The sequence below is a fragment of the Bubalus kerabau genome, chromosome 1, assembly GCF_029407905.1.
Source record: "Bubalus kerabau isolate K-KA32 ecotype Philippines breed swamp buffalo chromosome 1, PCC_UOA_SB_1v2, whole genome shotgun sequence".
In the NCBI taxonomy this organism is placed as follows: Eukaryota; Metazoa; Chordata; class Mammalia; order Artiodactyla; family Bovidae; genus Bubalus; species Bubalus kerabau.
Genome location: NC_073624.1, coordinates 155,993,413 through 156,009,670, shown reverse-complemented (window position 1 = coordinate 156,009,670; position 16,258 = coordinate 155,993,413). Strand labels below are relative to the sequence as shown.

The 16,258-nt window shown below is 43.6% G+C and overlaps 1 protein-coding gene across 6 annotated transcripts in view; it reads left to right on the top strand.

Annotated features, from left to right (window-relative positions):
• KCNMA1 (potassium calcium-activated channel subfamily M alpha 1) overlaps positions 1-16,258 on the top strand; it is a 771,468-nt gene that overhangs the window by 545,281 nt on the left and 209,929 nt on the right. For 5 of the 6 annotated variants that reach the window (XM_055537192.1, XM_055537201.1, XM_055536844.1 and 2 more), the window contains exons 13-14: positions 367-436; positions 6,154-6,309. In XM_055537192.1, the coding sequence (XP_055393167.1) occupies positions 367-436; positions 6,154-6,309 (226 nt within the window). Of the gene's footprint in view, positions 1-366; positions 437-6,153; positions 6,310-10,070; positions 10,755-16,258 lie in introns of those variants that run through there. The other variant, XM_055536857.1, reaches the window with a different exon arrangement.

The following is a 16,258-nucleotide window of genomic DNA, read 5'->3' as shown; positions in this document are numbered from 1 at the left end:
ACCTCCGTTGGCCCCACGAGTAGAACTTGCTTTATTTAGATGCCTAGGTAGGCAGTAAGCACGTGACACGCTGCTCCAGACCCCCCATGCCTAGTACACACACGTTGTCATCATGGCATCACAGGATCTCTTTCTTCTTTCATGTCTAAGACATGGTCTATGGCCGCTGTGTGATTTCCTTTTCACACGACCATGGGATATGGTGGTGGAAACACAGTTTAACTTGGCCCAGTGCCCACAGCCCCTCTGAAGGCCCTGGCTGCTGGCCCCATAGTCACTCCATTTGGATGTAATCAAATTAATCTCCCCATCAGACTCCAAGGGTGAGGCAGAGCCTGGCTCAGCTTTTGTTCTCTTCTCTTTCAGAGTCATCTCCATAAAGAACTACCACCCGAAGATAAGAATCATCACTCAGATGCTGCAGTATCACAATAAGGTAGAGTAGCAAGCCTGTCCCAGGCTCAGAGGTACAGGCAGGGTCCAAGCTCTCATGAGTGTGAGGTCCAGCTGCACACTCACGTGTGTGCATGCATGTGCACACACACCAGTGCCATCCAGAGACCTGGAGAAGGAGGAGTGATGGGTGAAAACCTCCCAGAACATTTCTTCAGTCCAGACACCTTGTTTGCAGGTGGTCCCTGGAGGGAAACTGCTTCACGTAGTGACTCGTTTATTCAGGAAGCATTTGTTGGTCCCCTGGGTTCAGAAATATCCATATGCCCTTAGACTCCACTCCAACAACCTCCGTTTCTGTGTGCTGCACTCATTTCTTCCATCGGTATTTAATGAATACCTACTATTTAGTGAGCACTTGGCCTGACTCCTCCAAGCCCACATGGAAATGGTATGTGCTCAGGGATTTTGCAGTCAAGGTGAAGAGTATCCCAGGTGAGTGAGGGCACTTTTCTCCCTGAGACCAGGTGAACTTGGGGGGGTGGACCGTGCATGGGTGGAGAATGTGGAACACAGAGTTCTCAAACTCAAGGTGAGAATGTACACAGTTGAATTCAGGAAAACAGCTGGCTCTCCAGAGATTAAACATAGAGGGATTTTCCTAGTGTTACAGTTTAGGGGGAATCAGAAAGAAACCCAGTGTTGGAGTCTATGCTGTTTTCCTTATGATTCCTTCTCCATAAACCATAATCCTGTGTCTCATTCAGGGGCAGTACTCCTTTGCTTGGCTGTCAGGAGACTCCAAGGAAAACAGCTTTGGGGGAGGGAAGGTGGCGTCTCTCTGTGTTTGATGTGGAACCAGTTATGAGAAACTGGAGGCTGCTCAGTACCTGCCGCCAGGTGTCCTGTCTGGACAGAATGACTCCCTGCTGGGTTGTGAGTGAGGGTTTGTCCCATCTTATGGGCCATATTCCCTACAAAATAGGCAGTCAGGTGACCCAGAGAGGACTCCATTCTGCCAAATGTGCCAGTGCCCTGCCATTATTTCTTAATTGCTGGCAAGCGCTGTCCCCCCTTGCTGTGTGGAAGCCCGTCAGAGGTATTGTGGACCGGAGCCTGCTGGCAGTGACTAGGAGGCTGCCCACGGCCCACTGCCGCCCAGCCCTCCCAGGTGGTTCCCCTGCAGACTGTACTGGGCTCCAGCCAGTGGGTTGGGTGGTGGGCACCCAAGGTCACAGTGTCTTCTTTGTCTCTGGAAAACCCAGGACACTAAAGAGAAAGTGAGGATGTTGGTAACCCATCAGCACCAGTCTGGAGAAGTCTTTTGACAGCAGCCCCTGTAGTGGACGTGAAGATTATGAACAAGGCTGTGGCTGGTGAAAGCTCTTGAGGCTGTGAACTCTCCCTCCTTCCTCTGTGATTTGAAATTTCAGTTAGTGTGGGAGTGCCTTAAGCCATTGTTTAGATTTGGGGCTGAATTTAGATTGAATAGGAAAATGAATGTTGTATGTTTAGAAAGGGATGTCAGTTCCTTTTCTTCTCCTTCCAATGAGTGCTGATACAGCATCTTCAAGGAATTAAGGAGAATTTCAGCTCTATGATTCTTGTCAAACTCAGAAGTAGTTCTGTGGACCTAGGGTCCAGATGCCACTGGTCAGTATTCACATGATCAGGGCAAGCTGAACGTCTTTTACAGCCTCTGCCTTGTCATTATTCAGAAACAGTGACGAACACATCAATCGACCCATAATTAATTGCTTAAAACACATTTTGTTTAGAACCACCCCAATCTATTTGGGTATCAGAATTAGGAAAAGTCACTTATAAGACTTTGTTCTTGTAGTCTGTGTGAGAGTGAATGGGGGCATAGTGACTTGTCACAGGGCTCTTTTCATTTCCTTTTCCTCTTGTAGAGAAAGAACAGGAAGTCCACTGGTCATTATTTGTCATCTCATTCGTTGTAGAATTGCAAATAGGCGTTCTTCACCTTGCTTTACAATTTTGCTGGTTTTTTAAGATCCTCCTAGCTGCCTTTATAATATTACTTTTCTTCATTTCTTAGCACTTTCTCTTTACCCACAACTAGATGCCAATAGATCTCCATCCATTAAAATTGCTTTCAAAAAAACAAAACAAAACAAACTTGCTTTGGGGAAAGAACCTGTTGTATGCATGTACACTTACATGACTGTCAGCATATTCCAGAGGATACTTGATTGCATAATTGAATACCAACCTTAAAATAGGAAGAACTTCAATTCCGCATGATCTGTTGATGGCGGTCTTCTAGGATCTAGGGATGTAGGGAAGCGGTCTTTTTCCATATAAAACTGGTTCTGACTTTGTCGTCATCATAATCTCAGACATTCATGTCATACTTTACAGTTTTAGAAGAGCTTTGACATCCATTATCTCGTTTAACCCTCAGTTAACCATCTGTGCATTTCAGTATCTCAGTGTCACTGCAGACCATGGGTCTAAGTTCTGTCTCAGACAAAGCATCTCTGAGGAGTATAACTCATGGTCACTTGGCAGACAGTGAACTAAGACAGAACTGCCAACTGCCACCCTCTCATTCAGTCGAGCCACAGGCTTTTGAACCAAATTGTGTTCCTCTGAGTAGGACTTACAGAAGGACTGAGGGTCTCCAAAGTCTATCTGTTTCCCCCAGTAGAATTCAAGGAGAGAAACACTCAACCTCACCATCTCCCAACATGGAAAGGAGATGGCACAGGGTTTTTTCTTATTTGAGTGCAAATGGCTTAAAACTCTTGAAGGAAAGAATGGTTTATGACATCTTGGAAAAATGTCACTCCTGATGATTTCACTATCAATGGATTTTTAAAATGTTCCCAGCAGACTCTAGAAAACGAGATCTTTGTCTATGACCTGAAGCCAAGTCCCAGTGGCCCAATGGAGACAGAAGTTCTCTGAGCTTTCTCACTGTAAATCCTTATACTTGAGCAGAAATGTTAAAGTGTTTGCTCTGAGATGACCTTCTTTCTTCATCATGGTGGCTTCCCCAAAGTTGCATGTGTAGTTAGAGATGGCACTGTGGCTGGAATCTGTTTGTTCTGGTTTCCAGAACAGCCTATTTTCACGTTCCTTTCGTCTCAAACAGAGGAAAACTCTGGTCCTGCCTTAGCAGGGCTGGTTCTCCAGATGAGAGAGGATTTGCCTCTAGACTCCTACATAGTAATAGGCATCTCCCACTGGACCCACATTTTCCTAAAATGAAAAAATAGAGAGTCACCAGAAGCAAACAAGTTGAATTCCTGGGTCAGTCTCCTCTCTTTTTTTTGGGGGGGGTGGAGGGGAGGTGAACACAGTCCTTCCAACCTTTGGCAGGTCCCTGGTGGCTCCCTGCTCCACAATTGGGGAAGATATGATAGCCAAACAAGGCTGACAAGTGAAACAAACTTGACATTTCTGTGTAACAACATGTCTAAGGAACTCAATACCAGATGGGTACATGAGGGACCCAAGACCTCAAATCCTAAAATTGGCACATGGGGATGTGAAAGATCATCTTAAAAAGATTTTTTTATTTGTTTGAAGATGCCATGAAGGTTACACGGTGTCTGTCTGGGGCTTGGACCACCCACATCTCCTTTCACACTTGATGATTTATTTGTTCATGACTTAGATTTAATTTATCCTCATTCTTCTCAGATGATGCTCATGCAGATGAGTGTTTTTCCACTTAGCCTGATATATTTTCTATGATGCCAGGGACATAAAGGGGAAAAAATGGGCTTCTTGAGCCAGTGAAGGATAGGGAGAGAAATGGGATAAAGGGCAGGGTAATTAATGGAATTGGGATGTGATGAATTATGATGTGGGAAGGTCTCTGATACTTAGCTTGACAGAAATTCCCATCTGCTATAGCCCACACATGGGACTATTTTAACTGCTTTCACTGGGGAGGATACAGTCAGCTTTCCCAGGAGTAAACACTGCTGGATCAGGATTCACAAGATTGTTACAGAACAGGATTTTGTAAGAGGGAATTTCACAAGAGTGGTATTTCTGAAAGCCAAGCTTGGAGCCATTGGACTTGGTCATGGCTCCACAATGGAGTCTTCTCTTTCTAGTAGCACACCTATCGTATATTGCCCTGAGAGTGAAGGACTCCTCCTTTGTGCTCCTTGTGTTTGCTGATACCTGCAGAGAAATAGTCATTTCAGGGCCATAGAGTCTTGGCATTAGTAGAAGCCTAGAAGGGCCTGACTCAGCCTCCTGTGCAAAGCATAAATCTATCTACTGAGTCTTGGAGAAATGCATACTAAGTTTTAGGGACAAATACCTTGCAATTTTGGAGGTAACTTTCTCCAATTACTAGGCAAATTACATCCTTAAAAACTTCCTTTATAAAACAAGCCCAAAGCTTCTTTCTTATAATAGACACCAGTCAGTCATTCCTAATTCTGGCCCTTGGACCAAAGCAAGACAGGCCTGGTCTCTCCTGGTCACAGCAGCACCTGAGCTATGTCCAGGTAACCATCCTGCCTTCCTGGAGGTGTGGCGCTTCTTCAGGCTGAATGCTGTTGGCTCCTTAACTGTTCTTCAAAAGATGTTTGTTTAGAAACCATGTTTCGTCTTAAAGCCTGTCATTTTTCTCTGGGAGTTATTCAGTTGTCAACTTCTCTTTAAATCTGACTGTTTTAATCTGACAACTGGATCAAGTGCTGGGGAAGTAGCCTGACCAGTTCACAGCAGAAGAGGATATTTGTATATCCCCTGATCTGGAGACAGTTTCTGACTAACTACCGTTGGATTTTTCTGTAATCTGTCACAGATTGGCCTCTTTTGGAGATTTTTAGTTTACCCAAACACTTTTTTTTTTCTGTCCCCTCATATCTGTTGCCAAATAAGGGCTTCTCATTTTGGATTTATATAATTGATTTTTTTAAACCTAAGTGCTGTACTTGACATTAAGGCCTTTTGAATCTTTTCTGGTTGTTTCTTTGGCCCATTTTCCAACTCTGGAGAACTTTTGAGCCTTAGTTCTTTCATCTAGTGTATTATCTCTGACTCTCTGCTTCATGCCACTTAAAAATAATTGGATGATTATGCCGCTGGGTCCTCGTTTCAGGGTCTGACCTCGCTGGTGAATAGGATCAGTCCATCTGCAAGAGATTGTAACATGTCTCCACTGTGACATGCCTGATAATTTAGGGCAGTGCTTCTCAAAAAATGGTTCCTAGCTCAGCATTACCTCGAACCTGTGAGCAATGAAAATTCTCCAACCTTACCCCACCCTCAAAGAGTCAGAACCTGTGGGGGGAGAGGGTGACAGTTTGTAAATCCTTCAGTTGATTTGGATGCCCACTCAAGCTCAGGAGCCATAGAGCAAGAGATCTGGGAAGGCAGATAAAAAAGATATCTAAAATATACAGGCATCTGACAGTCTTAAGGTTTTTCGGAGAGCCAGTTTAGAACAACCTAGCCAGACATTCTAGTAGCACAGGTTGACGTGTCTGTCACAAGAGGAAATTCTCTCTGGACTCTGTTTGGCTCAGTGACAAACCCAAGGGGAAGACTTGGACTTGGTAGATGCAGAAGCAGAGTTGCAGGGAGACTGAGATCTAATGCACAGAAGAGCTGAATAAAGCAGGAAATGCCAGACCCAGGCAAGGGAAAGGAAGGCGGAGTCTGGATGACCCTGAGCAGTTGGGAAATACTGCGTGTCCCAGAGGAGACTTTAAACAATTGAACATTTAACAAAGTAAGGTCTCATACCTGTTTTTGTTTCTGCAGGCCCATCTGCTAAACATCCCGAGCTGGAATTGGAAAGAGGGGGATGATGCAATCTGCCTCGCAGAACTGAAGCTGGGGTTTATCGCCCAGAGCTGCCTGGCTCAAGGGCTCTCCACCATGCTCGCCAACCTCTTCTCCATGAGGTCATTCATAAAGGTAACGTCTCGTCCGATTAGAGCGCATTAGCCCCGGATTCAGTTTGTCGTGGGGTTGAGTAGAGAGCACAACTTAAACTCAAAACAGATCGACGGGCTTTAACCACTCTGGTTAAGGAGAAATTCCTTGTTACAGATTTGGGCACAAGGCCAGCTTTTTTCAAAATTATGTTTTTATTTTTATTTGGCACATCCATGGCCATTAAATGATTGTTCAAAGCACGATCCTCTCTCTTTTTTTAGATAAACCACATGTTTATCTATCAACAAAGCCTCCGCTGTTAAAACAAAAATATGATTTATATACATTCCATATGGCACCAGAGCGCCTAAAGAAAAGAATTATCATTTTGCTCTTTTACATCAAGTGGCTGCTGGACCTCTCACTGTGCGGATAAATGCAGACCATGTGTTTGTGCTGAAGCCCAAACCCCAACAACATAATTCATTTATTTATTTCTGCACAATCAAGGAGGCCAGCAGGGCCCACATGCCATGGTTGTTTGCATGAAGAGTCAAGGGAGGAACTGAGTCCTGGGCCACAGGGCCCTTTACACCACGAGATGGGCAGTCTGGACATACTCATCGGGTGGTCAGCAATGCACCCCCTAGGGTGACTGGGCAGCCTCTCCAAGTCCCCACAATGGCCCCTGACCACTGGACTGACTCAGACAAAGGAAGACCCAACTCTGTCCTCACAGGCCAGGCCAGGAGTGTTTCTAGGACATCGGGTTGAGGACCCAGGACTCTGCTAAGTGGGTTTTGAGAGCTCTTGGTGATCCTTATCCTTGGATTGCTTAGCCTAGACAGACAAGGTAGCAAACCAGCGCAGTAGATCCTGTCTAGACTGGGCCTCCTTGATTTGGTATTGGTGGCCATTAGCTCAAGATCTAGCCTTATATTCCTCTCCCTGTTATTCGTGTATTTACATTCCGCTTCCTGAATTGTTAATGGTTGAGGTAGGAAATGAGTCAGTCACTAGGAGATCCTGCAAAGGGGCCAGAAACTCTGAAATCGAAGGTGTGAACTCTCCAGCCTTTTGCTGCCGTTGTTGCTGCCTCCACCACCAGCGGTCGGGAGTGACCCTGGATGCAGAGACAGGGGTGGGTAGGGAGGATGGGAATGCAGGTGATGAGCTAACTCCCTGTCAGGGCTCACCCTCAGTGTCCGTAAGTTGTGTGACTTAGAATAGGATTTTCATCTCAGAACTCACCCTCTCTGTCCAACTAATTACATTATTTAGCCAATTTATAGTTAACGTTACAGAAAAGAACAAATCATCCTGGAGTCCTTTCAATCACTTTAGTGACAGATGCCTTGATGAAAATATCCTTTACTTTACTATGTGCCCAGAGACCTCAACTCTGCAGAATCCTGGCTCAGACCCAGCTCACAAATAAGGACATTGCTTTTCTTTAAATGGCTCCTTTAATCCAGGCTGCCAGTCCCTGCCTGGATACAACTGAAGGCAGGCAAATAGAGGCAGCAGGGAGGTCTTTGTGGCTGGACCCAGAGACGAGCCTCAAAGCCAGATGTAGCCTGGTGTCTCCCAGGGCTCTTACATTCAACACAAGGAGCCCAGACCAGGATAAAGGACTGTCACCAAGTGAGCTCCTCTGGCTTGTCCAACAAAGCTCTGGTGGTTTCTTCCAGCAGGGAATTACCCACAGGACCAGCACACATGGTCTGGGGACTTGGGCTCTGCTTCCTGGTGTTGATGGAACACGGCCTTGGCAGGGCCCCACCCTACATGGGGCACTTGACATGCGTATGTTTTGATTTTGTGGTGCCTGCGTGGAAACTAGATCTGCCTGTCAAGACAATTAATAAAATGGATGTGACGCTGATCCTTCAGTGTTATTACCAGCAGGGAGAAAAAACTTCTGTCCAAATTTCCTCAAGACCCTAAAGGGCCTCACCTCTGTAGCCAAGGATGTCCCTTCCAGCCCTTGCTAATCCCACTGGCCAGTTCCTATTTAGGAAGAGCCTGCGGGAGAGGCCTCGTCGGGCCCTGGTATAACTCAGAACACATTTCCCTCCCAGGGTCATGTTATCATGTGATTTGTGTCCAGGGCCAACCCCTCCATGTTTGGAAGTAGCTCTTTGAATATGGCCTTCACCTTCTGACATTCAGGTGCTCTTTCTGATGGAATTTGCTAAGGCACTGCTACTGTTGCTAAGTCACTTCAGTCGTGTCCTGACTCTGTGCGACCCCATAGACGGCAGCCCACCAGGCTCCCCTGTCCCTGGGATTCTCCAGGCAAGAACCCTGGAGTGGGTTGCCATTTCCTTCTCCAATGCATGAAAGTGAAAAGTGAAAGTGAAGTTGCTCAGTCATGTCCGACTCTTAGCGACCGCATGAACTGCAGCCTACCAGGCTCCTCCATCCATGGGATTTTCCAGGCAAGAGTATTGGAGTGGGGTGCCATTGCCTTCTCCGTGCTAAGGCACATGACCTGTATATAACAAGTGATATATTTTTTTTTCTTTTGAAATAAGGACAATCTGAAGCACACACTCCCAATTCTGCAGGGTTGTCTTCGTGCTCTTATCTCTTATCCGCCACATTCCAGATCCTTGTTTCTTTTAGGTCATATTAAACACCATAATGAAGCTCTCTTTGGCATATTTTATGTATTTTCTCACATTCCAGGGGTCACAAAGCCTTATTTGGGGTGTTGGATGGAAAAGAGAATCTATACCTGGATTACTGTTTGCAGAAATGGCTTCCTTCTACAGTGTCCCCTGGGTCCTGTGGTAGAGAGTTTATCTTCCATGGGGAGAGGCAGGCCTGTAGGCATGAAGGGAAGCGGGATGAGGCTTTGGCAGGACCTGATCCCTTGAGAAAGCTTAGCATTTCTGGAAGCCAAAGGTGGAGTGGGAGCTCACCCTCTTCCTGGCCCTGGGCAGATATGATGTCTGTTCCTTCCTCCTGTGGAATCCATTGTAACCTGACCCTGCTGAAAGCAGACAGGACGAGACTGAAACAGGAATGATGTATCACAGTAACTGTCCACCAGGCTTTCAGAATGCACGAGGCCAAAAAGCCAAGCCTGACAGTGAGTGTGATAAAGTTCCATGAAAGGAAGAGGGACTGCTGATAAATGGAAGATACCAAAGAGACCCACCCCTGGGGTATCAGAAAATACAGGGGAGCACCTCTTTATCCCTTCAGCAAGGGCACTTTCAAAGACCTTTTGCCCTAGGGTGCCAAGTCATTGCCCCTGAAAGCCTTCCTCTGAATTGATCTAAACTTTTGGGGAATCAGTTTATATTTTTAGCTTATATCTTTGGGGTCAATTAATTCCTTAAGTTTCCTTGTATGCGTGTATGCATGCTAAATCACTTCAGTTGTGTCTGACTCTTTGACACCTATGGACTGTAGCCCACCTGGCTCCTCTGTCCATGGGATTCTCCAGGCAAGAATACTGGAGTGGGTTGCCATGCCCTCCTCCAGGGGATCTTTCTGACCCAGGGATCAAGCCTGTGACTCCTGTATTGCAGACAGATTCTTTACCTCTGAGCCACTGGGAAAGCCCTTAAGTTTCCTTAAGAATTCCTAACTGTTAAAGACTTATTTCTGACTATTTGTCCTTAATTTGCTCCAGTTAACCTTCAAGACATGGCCTGTGTAGTTTCTCGTGTGCTGGGATTTGTTGAACAAATCCACCCTAACTTTATAAGTCAGTACCTTTAATGAAAGCAGCTCAGACTGGTCACTCAGGGGTCTTGTGGCTCAGCAGCTTGTTGCTTATGATGCAGGTGAAGAAGCATTTTGTCCATCAGGACCCAGTTCTCACCCTTGAATGCCTTGAAGGAGTGCAGGCAAGTACCCTGATTCCTGGGACTTGTCAATATCTACGTAATCAATCAGGCTCAGAACATCCTGTTCATTGACTGCTATCTGATCTCCTACCACCTGCCTGTCAGGTTCAAATGAGTATCTTCCTAACATCTTCTGGACCGACCAAGACAAATGAACTACTTAGCTTATCTGCTGTTGCCTCATCCATGAATAAGTGGCCATGTGTATCCTCTCCTTGGCATCCTCACTTGGATATAATTAAGATCCATTGATTTAGAAAAAAACATTTTTTTTTTAGAGATTTGCCATGTAATATTAAACTTTGTCTTCAAAATATCTGGTTTCAAGCTGGGGCTTGACCTGCTGTCTTTGTGAATTGTGCTATTATTTTTACTAGGATTAGCTGTCCTTGGACATGCTGAATTATGTATGTGGGTGTTGTATTTTAGAGAGTGATTAACTCTTGATATTTCTTTTCAATCTGTGCTGCCTTCGAATTTAGCATATTTAAATTGTCCTCAGGATCGCCGATGATTTTAACTCTGCTAATCTACCATTTTACACACACACACGCAGAGCCTAAAACATGGTATGTATTCCATAACTTTTTATTATTTGAATAAATTGATTGTGAAATTGGAGGAATACATGATGCACTTCTTTTGTTTTCCCTGTTTTACAAGATTTGGAATTTATGGGTGAAATTTGCTGAAGATTGATTACAGCACAGTCTCTTCTATCACATTGTCTATTTCTGAATAAGGAAGCTAGGGAAATCAGGCCCATGTTATTCAAGTTGTATCTTTTTAAAAAAATACATTTATTAATTTGACTTCGCCAGGTCTTAGTTGAAGCATGTGGGATCTTTAGTTGTGGCATGTGGGATCTAGTTCCCTGCTTTGAGGGTGTGGAGTCTTTTAGCTGCTGGACTGCCAGGGAAGTCCCTCAGACTGTATCTTGGCCGAGGTGGACTTGGCTGTATGTAGAAACCATTTGCTCAGTATTGCCATTGTCATATTGAGATAAACTGTCAGCAGTGCAGAGTCCAAGTACTAATTGTAGCCAAGGGAATTGTTTTTAGTACCTTTATTTTGGGTTATATTTATGTATATATGTGTGTTTGTATGTATGCATGTATAAAAACATTATGGTTTAGGAGATGGAAATAGAAATCAAGAATCTTTAGTAATAGCTAGACTATATTGGGTTCCAACTATGTACCAAGCCCTGTGCTAAATGCAGTATGGGCTTTGTCTCATTTAATTTTCACAAACCACCCAAACTTGGCAATATTATCATTACCTCTGTACAGGGACAGGTTCTGTGGGTTAAGGAAAGTTTAGCACCTTGTGTGAGAATGTAAAGCTCAGAATTGGCAAACTCACATGTCAAACCAGGAATGCTGGTTTCAAGTCCATCCTTGAGTATTTCTAGAGGAAGTAAGATAAACGATAAGAGGGAACCTTAGCTTTCTGTTGTTTATGTTATGGGAACTCTTGATTCAATAGAGATTCCCCGGGCACCTACCATATTCCAAGCAGTGTGCTAATAACCCTATTATCCTTATAGCTAAGAGGTACTCATAAGCTTCAGGAAGCTTCTGTTCTGACTGGGATATCTGGGCACATGTTTGCACAGCCCTATCCTGTGGCTTTTGTTGGCCTTTCTCTCTGGTCAGCTCTATAGGGGCAGAAGTCATGGCATTAGACAGGTGAGGGGTTAACTTAGGCTTGGATGAGTCAAGGTGGGAAAATGAACAGGCTCTCAAGAAGGAAATGACATTACACATGGCCTATTTAGGAGGCGAAGCTGATTGACTTAAGTAGGTGCTTCTGGGAGATAGCAAGCAATTCTTATTGGCTGATGGGTGTGTAAGCTCTGGAAACCAGAAGTATTCATCTAGGTGAGGGAGGCATGTGAGAAGCAGAGCTCAACCCTGTGTGGATTGGGAGAGAGGTGGGTGACAGGGTCTCTGAAATGGGGCCAAGACTCCAACTGATAAGGCTGGGATCCAAGCGGCTTTCTGCTCCAGGAGGAAATCCTAATGGTGCCAGAGAAGAGGGTTCACTTGGCAAAGTAAACCTACTTGGGGTGTTAGATAGTGAGATGCAAACTGTTGCTTATTCCATACCCAAGAATGATGTCACCCTGATCACAAATGCTGTAACAGTGGACTTCTACAGACATCTGTCACCAGTGGAGAGCTGCTTCTGATACACATATATTCATTTCCTCGGTCATCTCATTTATTCTCATAAATCCTATGGATGACTCCCAGATTTATATCTCCATCCAGAACCCGACCCCAGTGTTGTTTATTTAATTGCTGCTTAACATCTTTATTTGAATGTTTCATCCCCTCTGAGACCTAACCTATCCAGAGCTAAATTCCTATTCTTTTTCTGTAAACCTGATCTTCTCCCATTGCACTATTGGCAAGATTATCCTTCCCATTGCTCATGCTATAGTTCTGGGATTCCCCCTTAGCTCCTTTCTTCCTTTCATACACCATATTCAATTCAGCAAAGAATCCACTTGATTCAACTTTCAAAATAAGCCCAGAATCTGTGTACTTCTCATTGCCTCCACTTTATTATCAGATCCAAACCACCATCATCTATCTCCTAAAGTATAGGTCAGCATCCTAACTGACCTCCCTGCCTTGCCTTATCCCTCTCCTATTAAGCGTGAGTCAGATCCCATCACCCCTCTGCATAAATCTCTCCATGGTGTCCCATCTCATCAGAATAAAGTTATTACAAATGTCTATAGGTCCCATGAAGTCAGGTTCCTGTGGCCTCACAGACCTTGTCTCCTAAGTCTCCTGCTCCTTAACATCATCCACATCCATTTAGCTGATCTAGGAGTTTTGCACTGGCTGCTTCCTCTGATGGGAATGTTCTTACCCTAGATAGCTTCTGATTTCCCTCTATCACATCCTTCATGTCCTTGTTTAGTGTTAATTTCTCGGGGAGACCTTTTTCTAAAACATTAAAATCACATATTTAAAAAGGGATTAAAAACAAACTTTTTGTTGAAGTATAATATACAAACCGGAGTGTGCATCTGATAAATGGACAGCTTGTTGAATAGTCACAAAATTGCACTCCTGTGTAACCAGGGCCTAGATTAAGAAACAGTACATAATTAGTACCTCTAGGAACCACTGTTTTTAAGCCAGATGACAGTGTATGTGTGGGTCTGTTTGGGGGATTTCTTGGGGGAGCATTGACATCTCTACAATGTTGAGTTCTCCTATCTATGAAGATGGTATACAAAGGGATATATATGTACATAAAGGGATGCTTTACATAATAAAGGGATGCTTTATAAATCAGCAGTTTCCCTGGCAAATGTAGGAAAAACAGGAAGAAAGTGACCAAGTTTCACAAATTTTGATGGGGCTTCTGAGGGTCCCTACCAGGAGTAGATGGCCCACTTTACCATATTTTCTAGGAAGGATCTGTATGCTCTCTTAGACTTCATGGGGAGGATAAAGTTTCCATGTGAGAAAAACATCAGAATTGCATTTTTAAAATGTGCATCCCCCTTGCCTCCACACCCCATATGTCCACATCCTTGTTGACTCTCTTGGCTTTGTTTTTCTCCGGGGTATTTATTGTGTATTGCCTCTTTTCCCAGAAACAGTGTAAGCATCCTGAAGCCTAGAGCTACTTGCTTCTCCCCAGTGCCTAGAACAGCATCTGATTCACAGTAGGTTCTCAATATATGCATTTTGAATGAATGAATGGTCTGATCCTTGTCTTACCAGCCTTTATTACGGATAGCCAGGACCAGCAGAGACTTAAAATTTGAGGTGATTATGGTGCTGAAAACTTTTCCCTCTGCTACTATATGTGGTTCCTTTGCCAAATTAAAGAGCTTTGACTCCATATATAAACTAGAAATTCAAAGCTTTATAATGCTTGGTGAGGATGCATGGAGTCTGGTTAGATTTGGTTATAAACCATTTTGACTGCCAGAAAATCCAGTCAGTGTGTTGTTTAAATTCACAAATCAAAATAAATGCCCATGAATTGAAATGAATTTGCTGAACTTCAGTATCCCATTTGTGACAACATCATTGAGTACCTTCTTTCCATCCTACTTTAATCTCATTAGATGAGGGGCTCTACCTGCCTCCCCCACTGCTATTGACTCTGCCCAAGATGACTAACACCCACCTGAACGCAAAACAACTTCCCTGGAAACGATTTCAAATGAAGAGAGAATTAATCCATGAACTATTAACAGGGATTCTGTTCCCCTCTGGCCCTGGTAATTTCTAGAACATTGAATTAAAGAGTTCTCAGACCTTTACAAATTCTCAAGGCAAACATTATTAGCAAAGAGAAGCCCATACAGCATGTTAGAAGATTGCCAGAAAATGTCAGTGGAATTTCTGAATAAAATAAAAATGGTTGAAACTCCCTTTCCCCATCTTCTCCCCTTCTCCCTCTTTTCTTCCCTCTAACATGATTAGAAAGTCATTTCATGTGTCTTATATGTTTGGTCAATCAAAGGCAAACGTACATGATTGATGGTGACAGGGAACACATTTAATTCATTATTCTTTACTTTGCAGCAAAATGATTTGTGTAAACTGTCTGCCTAGCATTAAAGGTAAAACAAACTTAGAAACCCCAAAATGTTATATTTTTGTCTAATATTTTCCTTTTGGTTTTATAGCTGTAATCACATATGGATTCTTTTATTTGGCTCTTGGCAAGGACTGAGCAAAGGGGAAGTAACACAGATTACATAATATGCAAAGCCCTGTGCCTGTTGAGGATGGAGCCCCAGAAACTGCAGTGGCCAGGACTCAGTGAAACCCAGGAGAAGCTGCCATTCCCCCTGGCCCTTATCAGCTGGTAGGCTATTGTCACTAACATGAAGGAAGGCGCTCTGGACCAAGCCTCTGGTACAACATCAAAACAAGCTCTTTCAGAGATTATTGGCCTTTAATTAATTGAGTGCATTTCTGAGTACACTTGGGCATCTTCCTCACCTTCCCCCCACCCACTACAATTTCTAACTTTTAGGTTTTATGGGTGCTAACCACCATCACTGACTTTTCAAGCAAAAATCTCAAAATGCTGTTAAACTATTAGGAATAAAATCTCAGATTCCCTTACTAAAGCTTTTGGTTATCCCTGCCGTAAAGTGATATCAAATATAAATCTATGCCCAGAGTAATGATGAGGGACCTGGACCTCTGAGATGACCATTTTACATATCTCAGGGGTGTGAAGCAAGAAACCACCACTGATTTGATAAGGGAGCTGTTTTGTCAAGATCTTTAGTTACCATAGCATCCTAAATGTGCATAGCACTTGAGAGTTTAGAAGATAATGCATTTCAGTTAAAATACTGTCATTTAATCTGTAGGGTAGGAAGAAATAGGAGAAGGGAAAATAGAAGATGGTCTATGGGAATGATAGTGCAAAGGCCAGATCGCTGCTGGATCTTTATGTTCTTCACTCAGTACTTGCCCGACAATTACCCTTTGCTTTAAAGGTAAACGCTGCTTGGTTTTGTATTCAAATTAATGGCTTCTAAGAACAGAAATCACTCTGCAGTATTTGCAAAAGTAGTATCCTAGGTTTCTCCAAGTATGCCTAAATACATGATATGAAAAATAAGATATTTTTCAAAGGTGGGAAATTCTTGTATCTGCCCTCATTCCCTCCATGTCACCTTAGAATGGAAAAGACCCAGGCAAGACTGATAAGACCATAATGCCTTGTCATTTGGGAGAATTTGTTGCTCAAGTCAAGTGCTGTTTTGGATCCAGGGAGGGAGATGATGACCAATTTGCTGAGCGGGTATGTAAAAAAGCTAAAAACCATACTCCCAACCCTCTAAAGGAGGGTATCAGTGGGTCAGAATGAAGATGCTGGATTTCCAACATGGGGATCATATGAATAAAAGGACATGAGATCCAGAAGAGCTAAACAGTGCTGAGAAGAAGAAAGGAAATTTTCTTACACTGTCTTTCCCAGGTAAAGTTTTTAATTTTGGAAGTTCAGAGGTTTTCTCAAAATGTTAGAGAGTTTCCATATGATCCAGCAGTTCTACTGTTAAGTATCTACCCAAGAGAAATGAAACCATATGTATTCATTTCCTCTAGCTGCTATAATAAATT